Source organism: Cajanus cajan, chromosome 6 (genome assembly GCF_000230855.2).
Source record: "Cajanus cajan strain Asha chromosome 6, NIPB_CcT2T_4, whole genome shotgun sequence".
Lineage (NCBI taxonomy): Eukaryota > Viridiplantae > Streptophyta > Magnoliopsida > Fabales > Fabaceae > Cajanus > Cajanus cajan.
In genome coordinates this window covers 43,301,991-43,324,614 of record NC_138522.1, presented here as the reverse complement: position 1 = coordinate 43,324,614, position 22,624 = coordinate 43,301,991, and the positions used below count along the sequence as shown (strand labels likewise).

Here is a 22,624-nt window from a genome sequence, read left to right as displayed (position 1 = left end):
TAATAATTTATTTTTGATGAAAAAAATTATTTATAAATTTAAGTTATTGTCTTAAATGAATAGTTTTTTTTTTCAAACAACTTTTATCCTAAAAATCAATTGAAATGAGATGATATGATTTCTCCGAACACCTGTTAGTGTAAAAAAAAATCTTAATTTATTAAAAATCACTTTAAACGCGATTTTTAAAATAATTACTGCAAAAGTTAATAGTTTTACTGTAAAAAAGATAATATCATATTATAACATTCTAATTAATTAAATAGTATTGTCAATCTATATTTATTTAGAGTGTTTTTCTTTAACAAAATCTATTATCTGAGATTGAATTGTGAGAGTGAGATAGTTTTCAGAGAAGACAAAACAAGATTTAGTTGAGAATTATAAAATATTATCATTAACTCGGAAAGAACTTGATTTTTATTATAAATTATAAATATAAATGAAAGTAGATAAAAATAATGTAACTTAAAACAATATGAGATTTCATTGAATAGGTAAGTAAATCTTTAAAATGATTTAACTTCAAAAGTATTAATACCTTTATTATATTAAGACGAAGTGTGTTTTTTTTTTCTTCATGAGAATTGGAACATATGGTAATTATCTTTTCCTTTTAGTTCATTGTTATATTGTCACCACATCTATCTTACTAACTCTATTATTGTTATATATGGTATGTTGCTTTTGATGGATTGTCCTGTTCATGTATTTTGGAACATTTTCTATTCTACGGTGATAGATAGTTAAAATGATTCAGTTGTATCAAATATAATTAAATAATGGAGTTGATAAGTTAAATTCATTTGATTTTGGTTAGTGTACATACATTCTGGTAGGTAATTTGGTTTTTTTTATTTTAAATGTAGAAATTATATATATTTGATTATTTGATTGAATGGGAATGTATCAAATATCATGAAATCATATATATTTGATTATTTGATCGAATAGAAATGTATCAAATACTCGATTCAAAAGTTTAAATCACTCATTTAACCGTGAATTGGTAAGTTAACTTATTTTAATGAATTAATAGGTTAAAAGTAGTGAGTTGACAAGTTGATTCACCTTAAATTCATTTAATTTTTAATAAATTAAATAAAATATCTTAATATATGTTATCAATTTAATTTATAATATATTTTTCTTCGTTGTTGGAGTATTCATCGCTGATAGGCGTGATTAATCTCCTCGCTACGTTGGAAACACCTCGAAAGAGTTGACAAGTTGATTCACCTTAAATTCATTTAATTTTTAATAAATTAAATAAAATATCTTAATATATGTTATCAATTTAATTTATAATATATTTTTCTTCGTTGTTGGAGTATTCATCGCTGATAGGCGTGATTAATCTCCTCGCTACGTTGGAAACACCTCGAAAGATGAGATAGTTGGCTCCAAGATTTAACGCAGCTGCATACACAAGACAAGATTCGAACTCCTGACCTTGCTTAAGCGTGGATCAATCTCTACCGCTGAACCACACGCTTGGAGTTATTATTTGTAATATTAGCCAGAGGGATTATATATTTTTATGGAAAGAGACAAAGTAATATATATTTTAATTAAAAAATATTACACATGAAAATATATTAATAAAAAATATGTGATCAAAATAATATATTTTTATCTTATATAAAATAAAAATAATTATCTAAAAATTTGTTTTAAAATTAAAATATCAATTTAACATAAATTTATTACAAATTTACCTTTCAAAAGCATTAAAAAAAATGAATTAACAAATTAGCCTACCAAAGAATTTGATCCACCTAATCATTCCTAATCAAATTTGAATCTACTATTGATTAAAAAAATATTTTGTGAAGTCTGTTATGTTTGTTAGTATTATCAGTTTAAGTGGTTTAATTAATTTAACCTTGCGGTCATGATTTATGTTTTTGAGTTGTCAAACAATTAATGTGAAACTATATATTCACAATTCTAAATTAATTTGCAAGTTTGTGATTAAAAACATATCTTTCATTACTTTGTCTTCTACAACTTATTAAAATAGGCGTAAAAATTATTATTTTACTTGGTAACAATAAATGATTCTAATTCATATTAAGTATTTTTATATATTTTATTAACGAAGTTGAGGTACTTCGTACCTTTATATTTATTTAAAAGTTTTTAATGTTTATTAAATTAATTAGTATTGTATTTAGTTTTCAAATCATAAAATCTTAAGTTTAGTTAATTTTCAATATTATTATTTATTATTTAAAAATTTAAAAATAAAATAGTTTAAAAATTATGTAAACAAAAATAAAATATCTTCTTTATAACAAGTATAAATATTCCTATTATATTTCATGATTTTTACTCTCTTTCATTTTAGTCTTTCTTGCACAGTTTTAAAACTTGATTGGACTTGCAAGTTAAATTGGTTCGATCGAGATTCGAAGGTATGACTAGGTGAGCTTCTATTTAGATTGAATATGCATCTAAATCGACACTGATGTCATAAAATTGGTAAAAACAAAAAATAACTTAATATCTAACCCAACTTGATTGTAATTGTGACCGGTGCGTCATGTAAAGTTATGTATGTATTTGACAAAATGATATATATATATATATATATATATATATATATATATATATATATATATATATATATATATATATATATATATAGAGAGAGAGAGAGAGAGAGAGAGAGAGAAAGAAAGAAAGAAAGAAAGAGAGAGATAAATATAAATTTAATATTAAATTATAAATTATTTATATCATTCAACTAGTTACCACTTAATTGTCTAAGTGAATGTGAATATTTAACATCTTAATTACAACTAAATTAACATGTTTTTTTTAATATAATTGACAATAATTGATATAGAATGTTTTTAATTTAAAGTTATATATTTAATTATATATTAATTTATGTAATTTAATTGGTTTATAATTTAGTTGATTTGGGCAATTCTTTTTTGGCATGAAAATATAGTATTGATTACAATTCTTTTAGAACTTTTCTAAGACATGGTATAAATTTTATTAAAATTTATAAATATAATATATATATAACATAAATATTTTTAAAAAAATAATAAAAATCGAATTATATAATTCAATTAATGGCCTATTAATTTGACTCTTATCCCAGTATCTTGCCGATTTCATCATTGTTGTAATTTTTAAAACATTACTTTCTAGTTAAATGTACATGCAGATTGATGCATATATGCCATTGCATGATTTTTTTAGTTTGATGCGTGGTTCTGTTATGTTCAATTTTGTTTTTATCGATAGATGTATTGATGAGGGAACCTTTTATTCACTAGCTTGACAGAAAATTTTGTAACATGCAATTCTCATTATGGTTACTTCCTTACTATTGTTTTTATTTTGTACAAATTTATTTCGTTTTATTGCCCGTAATTAGGACAATAAATTTTGTTGCAAATAAACACTAGCTAGGTTATACTTTATTCGTTAGCCTGTAAATAGTGAACTCCCCATATACATACAATTCCATTCTACAAAGTACAAACAATATTTCAGTTCCCTTATTTATTTATTTATTTTGATCTATCAGTTCCCTTATTTCAAGTTAAGTACATAGACGGTTTGTTATGGTCAACACATAAGCCGTAGTTTTTCTTATTATTATACATATCCAAAGCATTTTATATTTTTATTTAAATATATAACAAAATATTATATAATTTCTAAAAATTTTAAAATTTATCTACATTAAAAAATTTTAATTCAATAATTAAATCATTAAAATTTAATATAAAATATAATTTATTGAATAATGTCTATCAAAACTTATTTTTAGAATAAGCGAATCTTCCCAAATATATATACATACATACATGTATATACATACATATATACATATATATATATATATATATATATATATATATATATATATATATACTTTGTAATTTTAGCAAAAAATAAGACGAATATGTTTAGGTAAAATTTGAAAAATATATTATTACTCACATAATACAAGTTGGGTGGTTAAAACTGAAAATCGAAAACGACATCAAGAATTATTTGGGACCGCAAAATTCCTATCAAACTTAAAAAGAAAAGTTTTATCATATTGCTATACAACTAATATTATATTTTAAATGGACAATAAGAGAAAAGTCAGAACAACACTAATGAGTATGTTAAAGAGGGATGACTGATCACGTAAGAGAGAACATAATACAAAATGATTGTATATATGATAATCCAGAGATTCTGAAAAGTTATGTGAACCATGAATTGATAATTATGTACATACATGGGAAATTAGGTAGAGAATACAATGCACAATTCCAACTTATAAAAAGACAGCTGGATCATTTTTAAGCTTCTACTGAAGGTATATACTGAAATATCAACTACTCTACTTATTTAGCTACTAATCTAGTCATTCTGCTTACCAGTTGGAAATGAAGACATCTGGTTATCCTTCTTATCCTTGCTAGCAGGAGGTCCACTCCCGTTCCTTTGGACAGCAAATTCTTGTGACTCTGCAGGCATAGGAGATGGAGTCATTTCGTCTTCAATTGGAAGAGTTCGTTTTGAGCCTTCTAGGGCAACCCCAAGAAGAATGTTCTCTTCCAAGGAAGGCCTGACTGATGACGATGAGACAGAAGATTTCTCTTCATCTTGCTTTGACTGTGAAGAAGTGGCGGAAATGGTCTCCGGGGTAGTAACAGGAGAAGTTTCAGGTACAGCACTTTGTGCAAGGCTTTTAGATGCAGGAACTGTATTTCCCTTTCCTGCATCTCCAGCATTTTCCTTTTTAGGCTGTATGGTTTTGGCAGCTGAACTATCAGAACTCGTATTCTGGATTTGGGGTTCAGAATTTGACTTGAATTTATCCTTGGAGTTTGCATCAGGTGAGGAGGTTGATGTCGCTGCAAAATTCTCATCCCCTTTGATGTCATATGCCATTGTTTCAATCTTGGAATCTTTTTCCTCATTTGGACGAGTCGAACGAGTTGAAGGCTTAGCTTTATCTTCACCATTAACTTTATATGGTGGTTCTATCAGTAGGAATGGGCGATTTGCTGCTCTGGATTGAGTGAAAACGGTGTCACCAAAAGGTATATTTTCTGAGTCAGCCTCCCCGTATATTTTCTGAACTGTGCGGATGGGAGTGGCTAGCCGGGCTCGATGATGACTGACAACTCTGAGAAGATCTAAAAGGATTGCCTCCTGTTTTGTTACATGTAAATCACATTATAAAAAGAAAACCTTACGAACATAAAGAATAATGATCAATAGAATTTAATGACATCTACAAAACTTAAAGTTTCCACAGTAAGCAACTTTAATTGCCGTGGGTATCATTTTACCTTAACACAAAGGTACTCTTCAAAATGAGAAGTTTTCACAAAGCAAGATATTAATATCTGAAACAAATAATTCCATTAGTAAGAGAATGGTAAGTTGAGAAAAGACAATTAAAAAATATATTTTAAAGAATCATGTTTCTTGAGAAACTGCAGAAAACATAAAAAATTACAAACTTAAAGCCGAGGAAGTTTGCTATATATATATATAACAAAATGAACAAATGAATATAACAGACACATACCATAAGAGCCTGATTTTCAGGATTGACACTCTCCAGAAACACCCTTCTATGCAATCTTTGCTGCTCCACTTGAGGATTTTTTGACAAAACCTTGCGCATATCAGCTACAATATTCTGCATAAAGAAAATGGAATGGAGATAACATCAGCTTTCACATAAAAAATGCACAACAGAAAATACTAGGACATGTTTTTCAAGAAGTTGAACCAATAATGCTCACGTTAATTTTGTTAACATCCAAGTGACTGATAGCAATGTAATTCTTGATACGCCAATGAGATTTCTGGCTCAAATTTCTCACAACATTTACGGTGAACTTGTGATTAGGAATATGAACTGCCTCCCGATCATCACCTCTCACAATGGTTGGTGACCACCAGCCTACGTGCTGGAGAATAAACAAAAATTGAATACAATATTATTAAAGTTACACAAGTAAGAAAATTTACTATTGGTAATAATTCTTCTATTTTGTCATCTTTGTGGAGATCAATCAAAAAATATGTATTTACTGGACCAGCATGATATTTCTTATACTTGTCAAAGTTCCTGATAAGGTAAAGCATGACTGTGGAGATCAATCAAATATATATATTTACTGGACCAGCATGATATTTATTATACTTGTCAAAGTTCCTTATAAGGTAGAGATACAAACCTCGACTGTGCCAGAAACCTCATATCCTTCAATCTTTGTTTGAATCCACTCATTTACAATAAATGGACGAGTTGCATGAATCATTATGCTTGAAAGAAAGTTTGTAAATATCTGGATTAATCACAAACATGAACTTAGAATGGCAACAGCAAAAAAGAGTATTAAATAATTATTTTATTAATATACAGTGAATATGGCCACTACCCATACACCTAAAAGACTTATTCTTACAGAGTTGATTAAGTTGGTTTGAGGATGGATTCACAATATACAATGAAAAGAAACAATGCTAGCATCCAGTAAAAACCATAATAGTAGCCAATACAAAAGAAAAAATGCTGTACCTCACGACCAGCAAGAGTGAGCAATACGGTACCCAAACCACCAGCAGTCAACCACCTCTGTGTGGAGAAACCTAGCAACTCCATGAACAATGACACAGCAGCAACCCATACAGCAGTATATACTGCCTTCCCAGCAAAATCAAGGCCCATCTGTCAATCAATTTTTCCTAAATGAGAAACTGAAAAGAATGAACAACTTTGGGTTCCCTTACAGAAAGATCCAAACAGGAAATGAAAAAGGATTGGATAAAACACATTCAATCCATTACTGAAAAACAAGGGTAAAAAAAAATCAATTTCATCATTCTTATACATCGAGTATATTCTTAATTTTAATTTCTAATTATATTAAAAAATATAAATAAATAAAATCTAAGGCTTCATTCAAATGCTCTGACAACAAAAAATAACTAGTCCGTCAGTATAGTTGCAGCAAAATGTTGTTGACACAACAAATGAAAAATGACAAGAACAGACAATAGTAGTATATGAATATATAACAGAAACATACATTTCTTGCACCACTGGAGTCATTTGCCTCCAGAAAGAATTTTTGTGCTTGTTGAATTAAGCTGAAAACAAGAAATGCAACCATATAACATTATAATTTAAACACAATGCAGGACCCAATACACCTAATAGTGAAAAATAGCTAAAAATAAAAGGAGAAAAAGATAAAAACACTATCTCTTCATGAATGGTACAAGCAGAAAACCATAAAATACAAAATGATTACAGCATTAGGGGGGGTCAGGGAGAAGCATAAGTTAGAACTAATGTCTAAGATAACAATAAAATACAGAAAACCACTTATAAACTGGTAATGCTTCTTCCAGAAATCAATACCTTGATAAACAGTAAGCAAATGAAATCACTGTTGACAACGATCGCACAAAATTCAGCAGCCGTTGCTTCACAACCTGGCTGGTCTCAGATGGTAGGACTAGTGGATCTAATGCCCTGAAACAAATAATTCTATGATCAACACCTATAGAACTTCTCAAGAGATATACTTGTCAGCTGATAGGAATGATGTGATGTGTTGAATGGAAGTTATGTGTAAACTAACTGAAGGACAGTTATATGATGTGTCCTATGGGAGTTACGCGTGCTTTTCTTAAATAGGATATGAAACAATTTCCTGATAATTATGTGTTAAATTGCTGACGTTTGTTTTAAGGAGACTCCTTGCTAGGACTTATGTTTGTGATAGTGTTCAAAACTGCATGTTCTGGTTCAATTCCAGAAGTTTTTCAGTAAAATTTTTTAGTTTTTGTGTTCAAACTCTTGAGTCTAACATTGGCCTAGAAACAAACCTGCATACGAGCATTGCTCCAGTCCACAACAGCAACGGCTGAAAATACGATGTCATAATATATCGCGAACTACTTTTCTTCCAACTACTGTCAGTTCTCTGAAAATAGTTTTTCATAATTCAGAAAAGGTATTAAATATATTAGTCAAACAGAATTGGGATAGAAGAATGATTAAAAATGGATGGTAACTACTTGAAGGAACAAAATCCTGCTGAGACGAAGGAGTGGCTCAAGCCCGCAAACAGCAAAGGCAATGATACCAAGGGCTGGGAGCAATTGAACCAAAACAGGGTTTCCTTGTAAAGCATTGTATGACCTGCATAAATATCTAAAAATAAATGCTTCTATAGAGGTTATGTATTAAACAACGGATTAAAAGAGAAACAGAAGCAACAAGTATAATAAAAAAAATAGCACCTATTATTGGTACCAGTCTTTGAGAAATAATACAAAAGTACAAACTAAACACATTTTCATATCATCTCACAAAATACTTCACAAGTTCATAAATTAGTTAATTTAACTCTTGGTAGGTACAGTCAATGCCAATTTATATTTATATTCATTCCTAGAAGAGAAACAGATCATTTGACAGGTTAAAGTTAATGCAAAATATATATCAACAAGCTAATAAATAACACTATGAGAAAGGCTAGCAAACTTTAAGAGTAAACAAGTTAACAAACACAAATTTTATTTTACAGCAAAATGAAAAGGATGACAAAGTAAGAAACCATATATAAATACAAACATGCATATCCACAAAATTGATGAACTTTTCTTAATTAACAAGGAAGAGAGAGAGGCCAACCTTGTTAAAATAACACTGGCAGATTTCATGAGTGGAGTCCCACTCCCTCCACCTGGTATTAGGACAGACCGACATATGAAAACATTACATCTGGAAGGCACATGCCTTATTGGGGCATGTAGTCTTCTTAAAAGATGGAGTGCTGAAGAGTCTTGCTTCTGTTATTTCCAAAAGAAAGATCTTCATAGATTTAGATTAAATAAACACGATCAATATTAGTGCATATAAAGCAAAACAATTGTGGGCAACGAGTAAGGATACTCAAGACCCAACTAGTCTTAAAGCTAATGGGGCAGGGATTGGGTTCTAAAAATTAAACCTGATATATTTTTTGTCACTCTTTAAACCTGATATAGTTCCACTATGGCGGCTATTTAAAACAACTATTGATATAATTTGTTTGAAAATATATATTATAAAAATACTACTATTTACTTTTAAAATTTTATGCATTTGTAGTAAATAACATCAAATTTGCACATTTTTCCTAATTTTAGACCCAGTCAGGAAAGAACCAAGTCTAAAAATTTGGTTCAATCAAAATATCAAGCCAAATTACACCTGGCTCATGTGCACCGCTAGCACAGAGGAATCCAAGCAGAAAAGGATTAGATAGATCCATCAAAAACATACATAAATAAAACAAGGGGAGGGGAAAGACAATGCATGAAATTTTAATTTCACAAAAGCCATACCAAACTACATGGTGAAAGATTTATGGTGACCAAATGTAATCGACCAACCCCCATGGGCCCCATCCGATTCTGTCAAATGACATGGAAATAAAACTCAGCATTCTTCAATTGCAAGAGGAAAACAATAGGGAATTACCTAAACATTAAAATTCAAAAAAGCACGCACATGATGGAAACTACAGAATCCAGCATCACTGCTGAGCCTAACGTCACGAGACAACCGTATTGAACCTGAGCAGACCATTCTTTAAATTGCCGTACAACGTAATGCAATCAGTTGACAGTTGAAAACCAGTTCGCCCTTCCAATCCAATGCCTCGGTTTCTCAATGGAATTACAACAACAATCGTTTCAAATGTCAATAGAAAACAAAACCTGCAAGAAAGCAAACGATAACATTATCAAACAAAGAAACACAACAATTCACAGCAATCTTCATCTGTCTTCTCATATAAGAGAATATTAAGAAAGGAAATGCAAACTTCCATTCCTTCGACAATTTCTCAGCATTTGAGCTAAGCTCAGGGAAATTCATTTAAATTGAGAGCAAATTAACTTCAAAATCAGCAACAACAACAAAAAATAGAAAAAATAGAAGAAGCAAAACCCTAAATATTCGAGTCAAAATTATAACAAAATCGTCGGAGTTTTCAACAGCACTTAATTCAACATGGCTCAGGACTCTTCAAAAAGGGGGTGGGAAATGGAAAGCACACAAATAAGTGAAAATTGAGATCTGCGTACCTGAATGAAGCAACTGAAATTAATTGAAGGTTGGTGAAAGAGAAGATAATTTTGCTCGGATAGAAACGCAATCGAGACGAACATTACGAGTTTACCCTCCTCAAGAAAAGAAAACTGCGAGGGATGGTAAGGTATTTCAAGGACGCAGTCGTGGAAAAGGCAAACACGGTTGGCTGCGTTTTCTTCTTCTAATGCGCCGATTAACGGGTTTCTTCTACGTGGTCCAATCAAAACGCTCCGTTTTGGATTAATCTACGTTTTTAACCCGGGAATTTGCAATTTTATATATTATTTTGGATTTATGTGGCGCCTGGAAAGTGGCTATTAAATCCTAATAGTACTAGTAGTAACTTATACGACATGTGCTTCATGCTTCAACCTTTTTTTTTTAATTAGTACAGATAAAATTATTAAATTTAGATATTCTTTTTTTCGTTTTATCCCAATATTTGAGGATGGTTTCTCCAGATTTTTTTTTATTTTTATAAGCAAGTGAAGCCAATGAGCAACTGACTAATTTTCTTCAGAGATTTGAACGCGCTCCAAAACTCTCTTATCCTCGATAAACTATTTTTTATTTTTCAAATTCATTGTTTGTACGATTGAGTTTTTCTAGATTGTAAATAATATTAAAAATATAAAGATTAATTTGACATGTAATAGAAATACAATTGAATATTTTTATTTATATAATATACATATACACCGAATGAGTTCTATTTTATACTTTGTACAGATTCTCAAATAAATATCTACAATTTAGTACTAATAATAATAATAAATACGATTAACATATAAGATTCTATATTTTCTAGGAACATAAAGACTAATAAACACTTTGAACTCACTACAATAAAATAGATTTTTAGTGACATTTTAATATGACTTTTAGTAACAATAAAAATTATTGCAAAATCTTTTACTGGTGTTTTTACATTAGTCATTGTATGCAGTGACGCTAAAATATTTACTTTATAATTATTCTATGAGTTAATCACATATACACTGTTAGTGTAAAGTTTTTTTTACACTGCAACCAATTAGATCTTTTAATTATGTTATGTCACCATTAAAAGTAAATGTGTTTACAGTAACATGACACAATTAAAAGATATAATTGGTTGCCCGTGTAAAAAAAAACTTTACACTTGCAGTATATAGGTGATTAACTCTTATTCTATATGTTGATAAAGACCTTTTTTCACATTAATCATTGAATGCAATGTTGTTAAAACATTTATTTGCAATGATTCTGCATGTTGATAAAGACCCTTATAATAGTCGGCATGTTGGTAAATACTCTTATAATGATCAGAAAAAATGTATAAATTTTCTGATATTTTTTACTAACATTCTCGTAAAGTGTATAATTAATTACTTTAATCATCTCTAGTTGATGTGAAACTTGTAAGATGAAGGTTGTTCTCTAGTTTTATATTCTTTAATTTCCTTATTTTTTAAATTATTTTATCTCCTAATTAATTATTTTATCTATAGTCAATGTGAGATTTGGGTTTTTTGCTATACACCCCTTAAGTTTAACATTATTAAGATTGGTAACGATGAGTTATGTATAGGTTTAACTTAACTCTACAAAATAAACTTATAAGGTGAAAGTTATCATCCACTTATATACTCTTTAATTATCTTATCTCTAATCAATATGAGACTTAAATTTTTTTCAATAAATAATTATCACTAATAATAAATTTTTGTGTGATGTAAATACATTTTTAGTAGTCATTAAAATTTTTATTAAGTAATAAAATATAAATAATTAATTTATTATGGTTAAATAATTGTCTATAATAATAATTTTATTGTAGTGACTATGAAACACTTATTTAATTAAAAAAAAAAGAATTTATGAAAATTTTAGCATAAGTAAATATTAAAAAAAACAAACGATAATTTATTTTATCCCTATATGTTTTATTTTCAGATTGTAAATTTAGTAGTAATATTACAGGCCCACTTTAAGATAAACTGGTGCAAAGTCGCATACGAATTCTTTTATTACTGTTATTTATTTATTATTGTATTTGTTCCTACGGATCAAACAAATATCTTATTCATCGATATCCATAAAAATAGTAAAAACAATAAAAGTTTGATTAGTTAATTTTAATAATGTTATAATTTAAAATTTTATCTCAAAAATATTCGTAAAATTATTAGTTATATTTAAAGACATCGCTTATAAATTAACAAATGATTTCTCAACCAATAAACATATTTATAGTGTTAATGATATAATAAATGCATTAATAATCATAAAAATTTATGAAAAATGACTAAATGACTTATTAATATATTCATAATAAAATAAAATATTAAATATTAAATAAATTAATACATTTAAAAATAAATTTATATTTTTTAAGGGGGTGTTTGGTAAGGAGAGATTTTTTTCATAATTTATAGAAATTACAAATATTGAGAATCATGATTCCTGAAATTAAAATATGTTTGGTTACTTATTAAAGTTCCTAGGAATAATCATACAATATTTTCAAAAATTAAAGATTTTCATATTTGATTACAATAATATATTTCTGGGTATATAAATATTTTTTACAAAAATATCTTTTATTAAAATAAACTCATTAGATACATTTATTTACTCAAAAAATCTTATTACAAATATGATATTAAATTATTTTAAAAAATTAAAAATTTATTAAAATTATTTAAATATATAAATAAATAAAAATTAAAAAAATGACATTATAATTAAGAAAAATAAAAACATATTATTTCATTTCATTCCATTCAAATAAAAAAAGGTGTTAACAAATATTATTAAAATGTACAAAAAAAATACTTTAATAATATTATTAGAATTGACACGGTCAATAAATAATAAGATACAAAAAAAAAAAAAAAAAAAAAAAAGAGAGAGAGAGAGAGGGAAGGGGGAGAGAGGGGGGTGGGGGGAGTGAGAGGGAGGGGGAGAGAGGAAAAGAGAAGGGGAGCAACTAAGCAAGAGTGAGAGAGAGAGCTAGAAAGAAAGGGAGAAAGAAAAATAAAAAGAGAGAGAAGGAAATTTTTTTTTTGTTTAAAAATGGGATAATGTAGTCTTTTTATATACATAAAATTTTTCTTGAAATAAAAATTCTCAAAAAAAAATTTTAATAACTACCAAACATGGAAAATCAATATTTGCAATTTAAGATTTTTTTCCCCTAAGGGTTTAATAATAATACAGTAAAACAGATTTACACGGTCATCCAATATCAATTAATTTAAATCATAATTTGTACTTTGTATGCCTTTTAAGATACTTATTAAAAAAGTCAATAAATTTATCATTATGGCAAATTATAATTGAATAATTGTGTGGAACTTTTTACACTAATAATATATCTCCATTAAACTCTTCTTATAATTATGACCAAAATAATGCTCTCATAATATCATTTATTTTTAATATAAAATTGGAGATAGTATTATATATATATATTTGTTTTAATAACTATATTTTTTATTTCTATTTTTAAAACAATCTTACTCTTAATAGTCCCACAAATGTAATACTTCACCTTTTATCTTTTCTACTTAAGTATCCATTTACATATGTAAAAGGATGAAATTTAAAGATAAACTACTATCATAGATGATCTACCATGCACCACAATCAATAGTCATTAGATTAATATGAGGGATCACATAATTTTGGTGCACTTTCTATACCCTACTAACACCTTAACAATACGGTCTCTTCCTTTTCCCAATATACCTCTTGCTTTCAACCACCACACATAGTTTCTAATCGTCATGCAATGTCCACCTACACTGTCGTCTTCAATAACTCATAAGTCGTAATGCATGATGTCAACATCTTTATAATCTCCACCTCCTTCAAACCTTCACTGATGGCTTCAAAGACACCAGCAAACCATCCCATGCACACAATGCAGTCCAAGCAACTACATCCCTTATGAGAATTTCATTAAACAACTTGTGTGCAAGGTCATTTCAAGCACAACACACAAGCATAACAAGACGAAGGATGCGAGGAAGGATGGAAAAAGGGCAATTTTGGAGGTTGTCTTCCCGGTCACCGCCATAAAATGTTACATCATCCACTAGATTCAAAATTAGCAATGTCAATGGCAGAGGAAATGGTGGGATAGGATGAGTAGGAGGAAGAGAAGAGGTGGTGGTGATGAAGAAGCAACGTAATGAAGGTATATTTTAAGCTTAAATATGTTCAAACTACCTTCAATTAGACCGGTTTTCAGATTACTACTTATTAATTTTTTTTTAATTACCTGACTATTTTTTTTCTTCAATTTAATACTTGACGTTAATTTCCTTCCGTTAAATGATGATGTGGCTGACAGACTGTCACGTCATCACCTAACAGTGTCTGCCACGTCATCTAAAGGGCTGCCACTCCTCCACCGCCACCGACTACGACCTCTTTCGCCTCAACCTTGCCGTGGAAGATGCTTCCCATGTGTGGAAGCCTTGTCCAGATTCAGCCTCTATATCTTCCTGACGAATGCCTTCACGACTGTCGGGTTGCCGTAATTGTTCATCGCGGAGGACACGAGTCCTTGCAGTATCGCCTCACACGAGTCCTCTCCTGAAGGAGAAACCCTAGCCACGAGTTCCTTCAACTTTTATCTTCTTTGTCCGTCCACGACACTGCTTCCAAGAAATCAACGCACCAACGCACGCATTCCTTGAAGAGAAGCTCCAGTGCCACCAGTAACAAATCTAGCGCTATGGACGCGCTGTCCATCGTGGCGGTGAAGTTGTTCATGTAGAGAAGCTCCAGGACGGTGAGGTGCGACTGGATCGAGGCGACGGCGGGAGTGACGACAAGGTTGAGGCGAAAGAGGTCGTGGTGGAGGAGTAGTAGCCCTTTAGATGATGTGACAAACACTGTTGGATGATGACATGGCAGCCCGTCAGCCACGTCATCATTTTACGAAGGGAGACTAACATCAGGTACTAAATTGAAGAAAAAAAATTAGTCAGATAATTAATTTTTTTTAATAAGTAGTAATTTGAAAATCGACCTAATTGAAGATAATTTGAACATATTTAAGCCTATATTTTATAATGGTATAGATAAGATGAATCTAATGATGATTAAAAGTAGTCCACTATAAATCATCTAACATAACTGACCACTATAGCCTTCATCACATAATAGAGTTTATAAAAGTTATCCTTTTTTCATTGTGAACTTTAGTGTAAAAATTATCTAATTAAGTATTTATTTTTTATCCAACTTAGCTCTTAAGAACAATGAAACCCATCTCACATTCCCATTTTGTATTCAACCTCCCATTTTCCTCCAATATAAAAATACAAATTAATATCCATCAAAAAAATCTTTATTCATTCTTATAAGCCACACACAAATGAAATATTTGTTTTAGTAACTATTTTTTTTTGTCTCCATTTGTAAAACAAGATTACCCTTAATAATGATACAAATGTAGTACTAAATTATTTATTATTAATAATAATATATATTATATATTATTATTATGATTATTATTATAGTATTATCCATCTTGTGACCTATTCTACAAAAGTTGCCCTTTTATTGTGAACTTAACTTTACTGTAAAAGTTATTCAACTACAATTTTTTTTTATCCATCGTCCCCATTTTGTATTCAATCTCTCGTTTCCCTCTTGTAGAAAAAAAACATAAATAATGATTCAAATATTATATATATATATAAACAAAATATTTGGTGGTTTCTGTATACGTACTCCTGTTGAAACCACTCACCATTATTTTACTTATATTGTTTTTATTTTTAACTAGAAAAAAAAGTTTGTTCCATTTTGTGTTTTATAAAAAAGAAAAGAAGATAACTGATAAAAATTATATCATAACTGAGTGATTAATTGAAGGGTGTGAGTGATTTGTGAAGTAGAAAATAAAGCAAAAGAGAGAATAAAAAAACAATAATTTACAAAATAGTTATAATGGTAAAATTAGACAAAAAATGTGATGGTGAAAAACAATTTTTTTTATATGTTAGTTTCAAACCCATCATAAATATAGACAATAAAAAAAATATTTTTATGTCAATCAACTAACCAACATAAAAAAAAATAAATATTTTTATGTTAACTATAAAAATAACTAACATAAAAGAGATAAGTGGTAGATAGAGAAAATAGAAGAAGACAAGACTTAGTGTATTTGACTGCCATTAAACTTTTGGTATTTATAGAAAGTAAAATTTACTATTGAGACTACAATTAATCAAAAAAATTAAAATAAATTAATTCTAACACATCGATAATTTAAAATGCAGTTAAAATCATAACAGGTAAATAATTAAATATTATTGAAATAAAAACCAACCCGATTTTAAATTGGTAATAAATAAAATGATAATATATTTTGAATTTAAATTTAAATTTAAGTTTAAAATAATCTTAAAAGTAAATTAACATTTTTAAAATATCATAAAATATGCAACAGATATAATCCACAGTGGAAGGTTGATTAAACTATTGTAGTAATTGATTTTCAATTCAATCAGCTGGATTGACTAATTTTAGTCTTATTCTTATAATTATGAATTCATTTATTTACACTTAAAAAATAAGTGTTTTTAAATAAGTATTTTTTAAAAAATAATTTTTGAAAAAGTAAATAGAAGTTGTTTATAAGAAGAATAGAAAATTACTTACTTAAAAAAATTTAAACAAACACAAAAAAATACTTATTTTATTAAAAAATTATAAAAAAATTAAACAAACGAATCTATATCAAGTTTAAACAATTATGTGTAATTATGTTAGTGAGAAGAGTGTGAAAGTGAATGGAGATATATTAAAATTTTAAAAAGTATAAAATAATACAATAAATTAGTTAGAGATTAAAATTGAAATTTGAATTTTATAAAATTAAAAATGAATTTTGAGTATTTTCCAAGATTAAAAAATTATTAAAATAACGCAGATATCACTTATCACATAATCGCCATGTATAAAAAAATATTCACGTGTATAATATTAACAAAATATATAACTCCATTAATTACATCAATTATAAAGTACGTAATTGGCATCTTAAATCAAATATGATAAATTCATAAATTAAACATAAAAATAAAATATGGCACTTGTGTTTTAATAGATTGAGTGGATAATATATTTTAAAAAATAAAAATAAATTAAAAAATATTTTATCCCATATATAATATAAATATGTTTTAATAAATTGAGAGGATAATATGGCACTTTGGCATATGGTGGAGAATGTGTCCCTATTCATGAAAGGGACATGCTAAGAAACGTGCTTCATGTGCATGATAGTGATCTCTCCGACGGCTTAATCAGTTAATCTAATTACACAGTTTGTTGTATATACACACGGGATCGTATGTATGTATATACAAGTTTCTATTTGCTCATTGGAAACAAAGGAACAAAAATCAGTTAATCTAATTACACAGTTTGTTGTATATACACACGGGATCGTATGTATGTATATACAAGTTTCTATTTGCTCATTGGAAACAAAGGAACAAAAATACTACCTATGAGAATGGTGCTTAAGGTTGGAACTTGGAATTGGAAGAGTCCCAAATACAATACAAAGAACGTAGTCCTGTCTGATCCCACGTCACTGTTAGCTATCAAAATGAACTACCCCGTTAGCTTTTATAGCCATACAATTAAAAAAAACGTTCCAATCGCACCTAACAAATTCAATAATAGATGAATCAAATTATACTTCGTTTCTATCCATATTTGTTTAAGCAATTTTTGTCATCTATAGTCAATATTAATTATCAAGGCAGCCATGAAGATTAAGTCTAAGTTTTCGCATATTTACGCTAATCACTAAGTTCGCAGTAATTTTTAGATATTTATTTATATAATTTTTTTAGAAACACTTACAAAAAAAAAGGTAAAAATAAAATAAATTTTTTAATAATCTAAAATTAACTTATTAGTTATTATTTATGCATAAATCTGTCGTAAATATATCTATATATATATATATATACATATATATATATATATATATATAAATTAATTTGTAGAAGACTTTTTTTTCATTAGTTTCTTTAAAATTTTATTTTTAACTTATATATATATATATGTTAATTTTAATTTATGAACAAAATCATTTTGTTTTTTTTTTCTTGCTTAGAAGTGTTGCCTAAACAAATCCTAATTTTTATTAAAATAATAGAAGTTTCATCATTGTTCAGAAGAACAGTGAAAATAGAGTAACTTATTGGTTGACATGAGTAGTGAGGGTTAAAACAACTTAATCACAAGATGTGTTCGCAAAAGAAATGAAATAAGATGTCAAAAAATAGTGGAGAAAAAATAAAAATGATTTTTATATACTTGCATCTTAATTATTACTAAAGGGTGTAGCAATCTTAAAAAAAATAGAGACCCAAATAATATATATATATATATATATATATATATATATATATATATATATATATATATATTAGAGATGGTAACGGAACGGGTCGGTTACGGGTTTCATGATATCTGTCTCCGTCCTCGCAATTTAAACTCATTCTTGTGCCCTTATCCGTATCCGTACATCCGTTGGGTATATTATTTTCGTTTTCATCTTTGTCCCCGTCGGGTATTAGGTATATCCGTACCCATATTCGTACCCTTATCTGTAAAAAATTATTATTATTATTTAAAAAAAAATACACAATATTTTAAAATTATTATTTTATTATATTACAATTATAATTATGTTGTTTCTCTATTTCATATTTTAATCAAGAGATTTCTTAATAATTAAAAATCTATAAATGTTTCATATTATAATAAATAATCACACATAATAAAATATTAAAAATCTTTAACTGGGGATATGGACGGGGACGAGTACGGGGCGGGTAATATACATCTGTATTCGTACTCGTATCCAGTTTAATATATCAGGTTTTACCTGTATCCGTACCCGGTCAATCCAGATATTTTCCGTTAAATCGGGACGGGTTTGAATATTACCCACGAGTACGAGTTTATTTGTCATCTCTATATTCAAATGACATGTAAATATATTAACAAGTTAACCAATTCATCCATATAAATTATTATTATCTATTTATATAAATACTAATTTTAATTATTAATTCTGAAATATTACGTTGATTATGTCTATAGAAAAAAAAAAATATCATTATAAATAGGTCCGTATGATTAAAAAGAGCCATGCATTCTTGTTATATAAAAGCAATTCATCATAAAAAAAACTTGTGGTCCGTAATTTTCTTTTATCAATATTTGTAGAAAAAAAATAGTGAATTTGTTTTTAAAAACATTAAAATAATTTTCTTCCAAAAAAACCAATGAAATAAAAGAATGTGTAAAATAGGGACCCAATGGAAACGTGTTGTTTGATATCTTCTTAGAGATCCTACATGTTATCCATATAGGATATGGTTGAACGAAGTATAGGCTCAATGGTGTTAATAAACACCCATGAGACAAACAATGAATTGATAGTTGTGAGACCCGTAACTTTCACCCCCCCCCCCCTCTCTTATTTTTCCTTTTCTTTCTTATTCTTTCTTTTTTTCCCATTTCCTTCTCCCAAACCTCTTTCATTTTCTTGTTGATCCTCAAAGTTGTTGAGCAATTGGTGTGCTAGGGAGTTTTGAAACCTGGAGTTAGATTCTCATTCCATCTCCTTCTTCTTCTTCTTTTTCTTCAACCTTGGAGTAGCTCGGAGTTCATCATTCACTCTGTTTCGAGGTAAGGGAAGCTAGAACTCGAATCATTGTTGTATTTTGGGTTGTATGTAGTTGAATTATCAATTGAGATGTGATTTGGGGCTAAGTAGTTGAGTTTGGTAGGTTGCATGTTGTTTGGGATGTGGTGTTCTTGGATGAATTGGGGAAAAATGAGTGATTCATGAAGTTTAATGCATGCATGTTGAAATTTGTATGGTTTTTGGGTTGCTTGAATGACTGTAGTAGTAATCATGGGTATAGATCATGTTTAGAGGGAAGATTGGTGAAGGGAAGGTGAAGATCAAAGGTGGAAGCCATAAAAATGCAGAAAATTATGCACCCACCGCTTGAGCCATGGCAAAAATCCACTGCTGTAGCCATGGTTCATGGCCACAACCATGGAAAAGAGAGAATGGTAGAGATCCACTACAGTAGCTGTGGTTCATGGCTATAGCTGTGGGAACAAAACTGAGTTGGCAGAAACTCAACTCTAGAACGCTTATTTGAGCGCTGTAGTGGTGAGATTTATACAAAAGTTATTAGTAGACTGTGTTGTTAAGTCGTTAGATGAGAGTTGTATGTTGTTATAAAGTTGTATGTTGTACTATGTGTTGAAAAGATATTACTTTACAATGGTTGAATTATAAATTGTGAGTTGAGCTTTTAAGCTGTTGAGTTGACTTTGTTGTTTAAAGTTGAAATGAGTTGATAGTTGAGCTGATGAAATGATAACTGTGTTGTTGTGTTGTGATGATGAGTTGTTGATCACTAGGACTAGGGGAGATGTTTTCAAAGTTTCTCATCACATTGTGTGGATTGAGGGTGTTGTGGTGCTCTGAGAGCCCAATTTGTTAAAAAACCCTCATTGGGAAGTTGTCCCTTGGAATGGATGATGTGTTGTTCTCCTTTAGGACTTAGTTGGTCCTGTGTGTGGGCAAGGTCGAGGCACACATATATGAAGCGACCACGGTATAGGGGTCAGGTCGAGCTATATCGATTACAAGCGGCCAATTCAGGTAAAGTACGAAATCAGAAACTTAGTTCCTAACCGAGTATTAGAGGGTTGTAGTATTTGAAGGATAGTCAGTAGGCTAATCCCATATGTGGCTTAGTTGAGCTAGCTAATGTCGTGGTAGGCCTAAACTTAGCTGTATTATCTTGACATAGTACTATATTTCTTTGTTTAAGTGGCAAAGTCTGAGAAACTGTTATCGTGTTGTAGATTTTTATCCAAATTTATTGTTTACCTAGCAAGCCCAAAAAAGTTATGTGTTGTTGGTTCGATAGGATCTAACCACTTAAGCTGCTCACCTTGTGTTGTAGGAGATCTCTGAGTTAAAATGTGTGATGACGTATAAGTGTTGATGAGTTGATATTTTGATGATATAAGTTGTATGTGTTGATGAGTTGATATTGTAATGATATGAGTTATATGTGTTAACGTGTTATGAAGGTGCTACTGAGATGTATGTTGTCCGTGTTGTATGTTGCATGGGGAATAAGTTGTTATTGTTGATAGTGATGTTGTGTTGCAGGTTACTTTTATATACATATGTTATTTAAGTATTATGTGTTGTATGTTGAACAAGTTGATAAAAATGATGCCAGTGATGCTAAGTTGCATGTGTTGTGTGTTGAACTTTTTGATGATGATAGTGATGTTAAGTTGTTAGTGTTGTAAGTTGTTTTCCTATATATGTGTTGTGCGTTGTATATTGAACAAGTATGAAAATGATGATAGCGTTGTTAGACTACAAGTGTTGTAAGTTTCTTTTAAATATATGTGTTGTTAAGAGATATGTAATATCTGTGTTGCTTGTTGTTGTGTTGAATATGGTGACTATTATTATGAATTGTTTATTTTCACTAGCTTACCCTTGTATGTTTCCATGTGGTTTGAACTATGATGATCATACGATGTATAGGAGCAGGGCAGAGATAGGCTGGGAGATAGCCGCTAGAGGCCACAGGAGGTGCCTAGAGTTAGATTTTATTTTGTAGACTACCGGTTATTGGTAGATACTTCTATATATATGTTTGTATATAGTTGTTGGACAAGCAACATAGTTGTACATATTTATGAGATGTAGATGTGCGTATATTATATTACTGTTTCAGTATACATATATATGCGTAGTTAGTTGTGTGTTGCATAGTGTGACGGTCATGACGGGTCATTACAATAGTCTACCAATCTTCAAGTTCAAGTGAACCGTCACTTGGTTATTTAATGGATCCATCAACGAAACCATATTTCTTCTTAGCTTGCAATGCAATACACATAGCATGTGTCCATTCATCATAATTTTCACCTTTCAATTGAACTTGGGTAATTATGTTACCCGAATTGTTGTTTAAAGTAAATGCATATGGGTCAATATTTTCTTGTCTCCTTTCTTTTAATCACCATCAATCTTCATAAAGATGTGCAACTTTGATACCATTTAAAAAGTTCAATATCCCATGTTTATTTTGTTTCCATGGTTTCGTTCCCATGGTTTCAAATATATATATACCTAGAGAAATACATAAAAATTCCTAAAAATATAAAAAGCTCCAAAACTTACCAAAACTATCCATAAAATATTTGAATATAATAAATCAATATTTTTTAACTAAGAGTTATGCCTAAAATCAAGGCTTAACAAATCAATACTTCCCTACTAAGGTTTGTGTCTAAAATTAAGCCAACCAAAATAAGAAAATAAATCATATATACACGCTTATTCTCCTACACGAATCCATCCAATCAAATGTCTATTATGCAGATATTTCAAAACTTCAA

General features: G+C 29.2%; 1 protein-coding gene across 2 annotated transcripts; it reads right to left on the bottom strand.

Annotated features, from left to right (window-relative positions):
• Nucleotides 1–4,177: 4,177 nt before the first annotated feature.
• On the bottom strand, nt 4,178–10,341 carry LOC109796877 (mechanosensitive ion channel protein 3, chloroplastic). Of its 2 annotated transcripts, none has more exons than XM_020356717.3 (14): nt 10,132–10,341; nt 9,554–9,762; nt 9,388–9,456; nt 8,693–8,850; nt 8,074–8,197; nt 7,882–7,979; nt 7,412–7,525; nt 7,077–7,137; nt 6,566–6,715; nt 6,222–6,332; nt 5,784–5,951; nt 5,564–5,677; nt 5,322–5,378; nt 4,178–5,181 (listed from the first exon to the last, which is right to left on the bottom strand). In XM_020356717.3, the coding sequence occupies exons 2-14, from the start codon at nt 9,629–9,631 to the stop codon at nt 4,384–4,386; spliced, it is 2,100 nt and encodes a 699-aa protein (XP_020212306.1). In that variant the 5' UTR covers nt 9,632–9,762; nt 10,132–10,341; the 3' UTR covers nt 4,178–4,383. The 2 variants fall into 2 exon arrangements, with proteins under 2 accessions (XP_020212306.1, XP_020212307.1); XM_020356718.3 differs by lacking the exon at nt 10,132–10,341 and adding an exon at nt 9,995–10,116.
• Between the last annotated feature and the right edge of the window lie 12,283 nt (nt 10,342–22,624).

Bases quoted from the DNA above. Each gene is read 5' to 3' on its own strand.
- LOC109796877 (XM_020356717.3), bottom strand. From the start codon at position 9,631: ATGGTCTGCTCAGGTTCAATACGGTTGTCTCGTGACGTTAGGCTCAGC. The intron at 9,457-9,553 runs GTGCGTGCTTTT...GTCATTTGACAG, and splicing joins GATTCTGTAGTTTCCATCAT to AATCGGATGGGGCCCATGGG. The intron at 7,138-7,411 runs GTATTGATTTCT...TCTTGTTTTCAG, and splicing joins TTTGCTTACTGTTTATCAAG to CTTAATTCAACAAGCACAAA.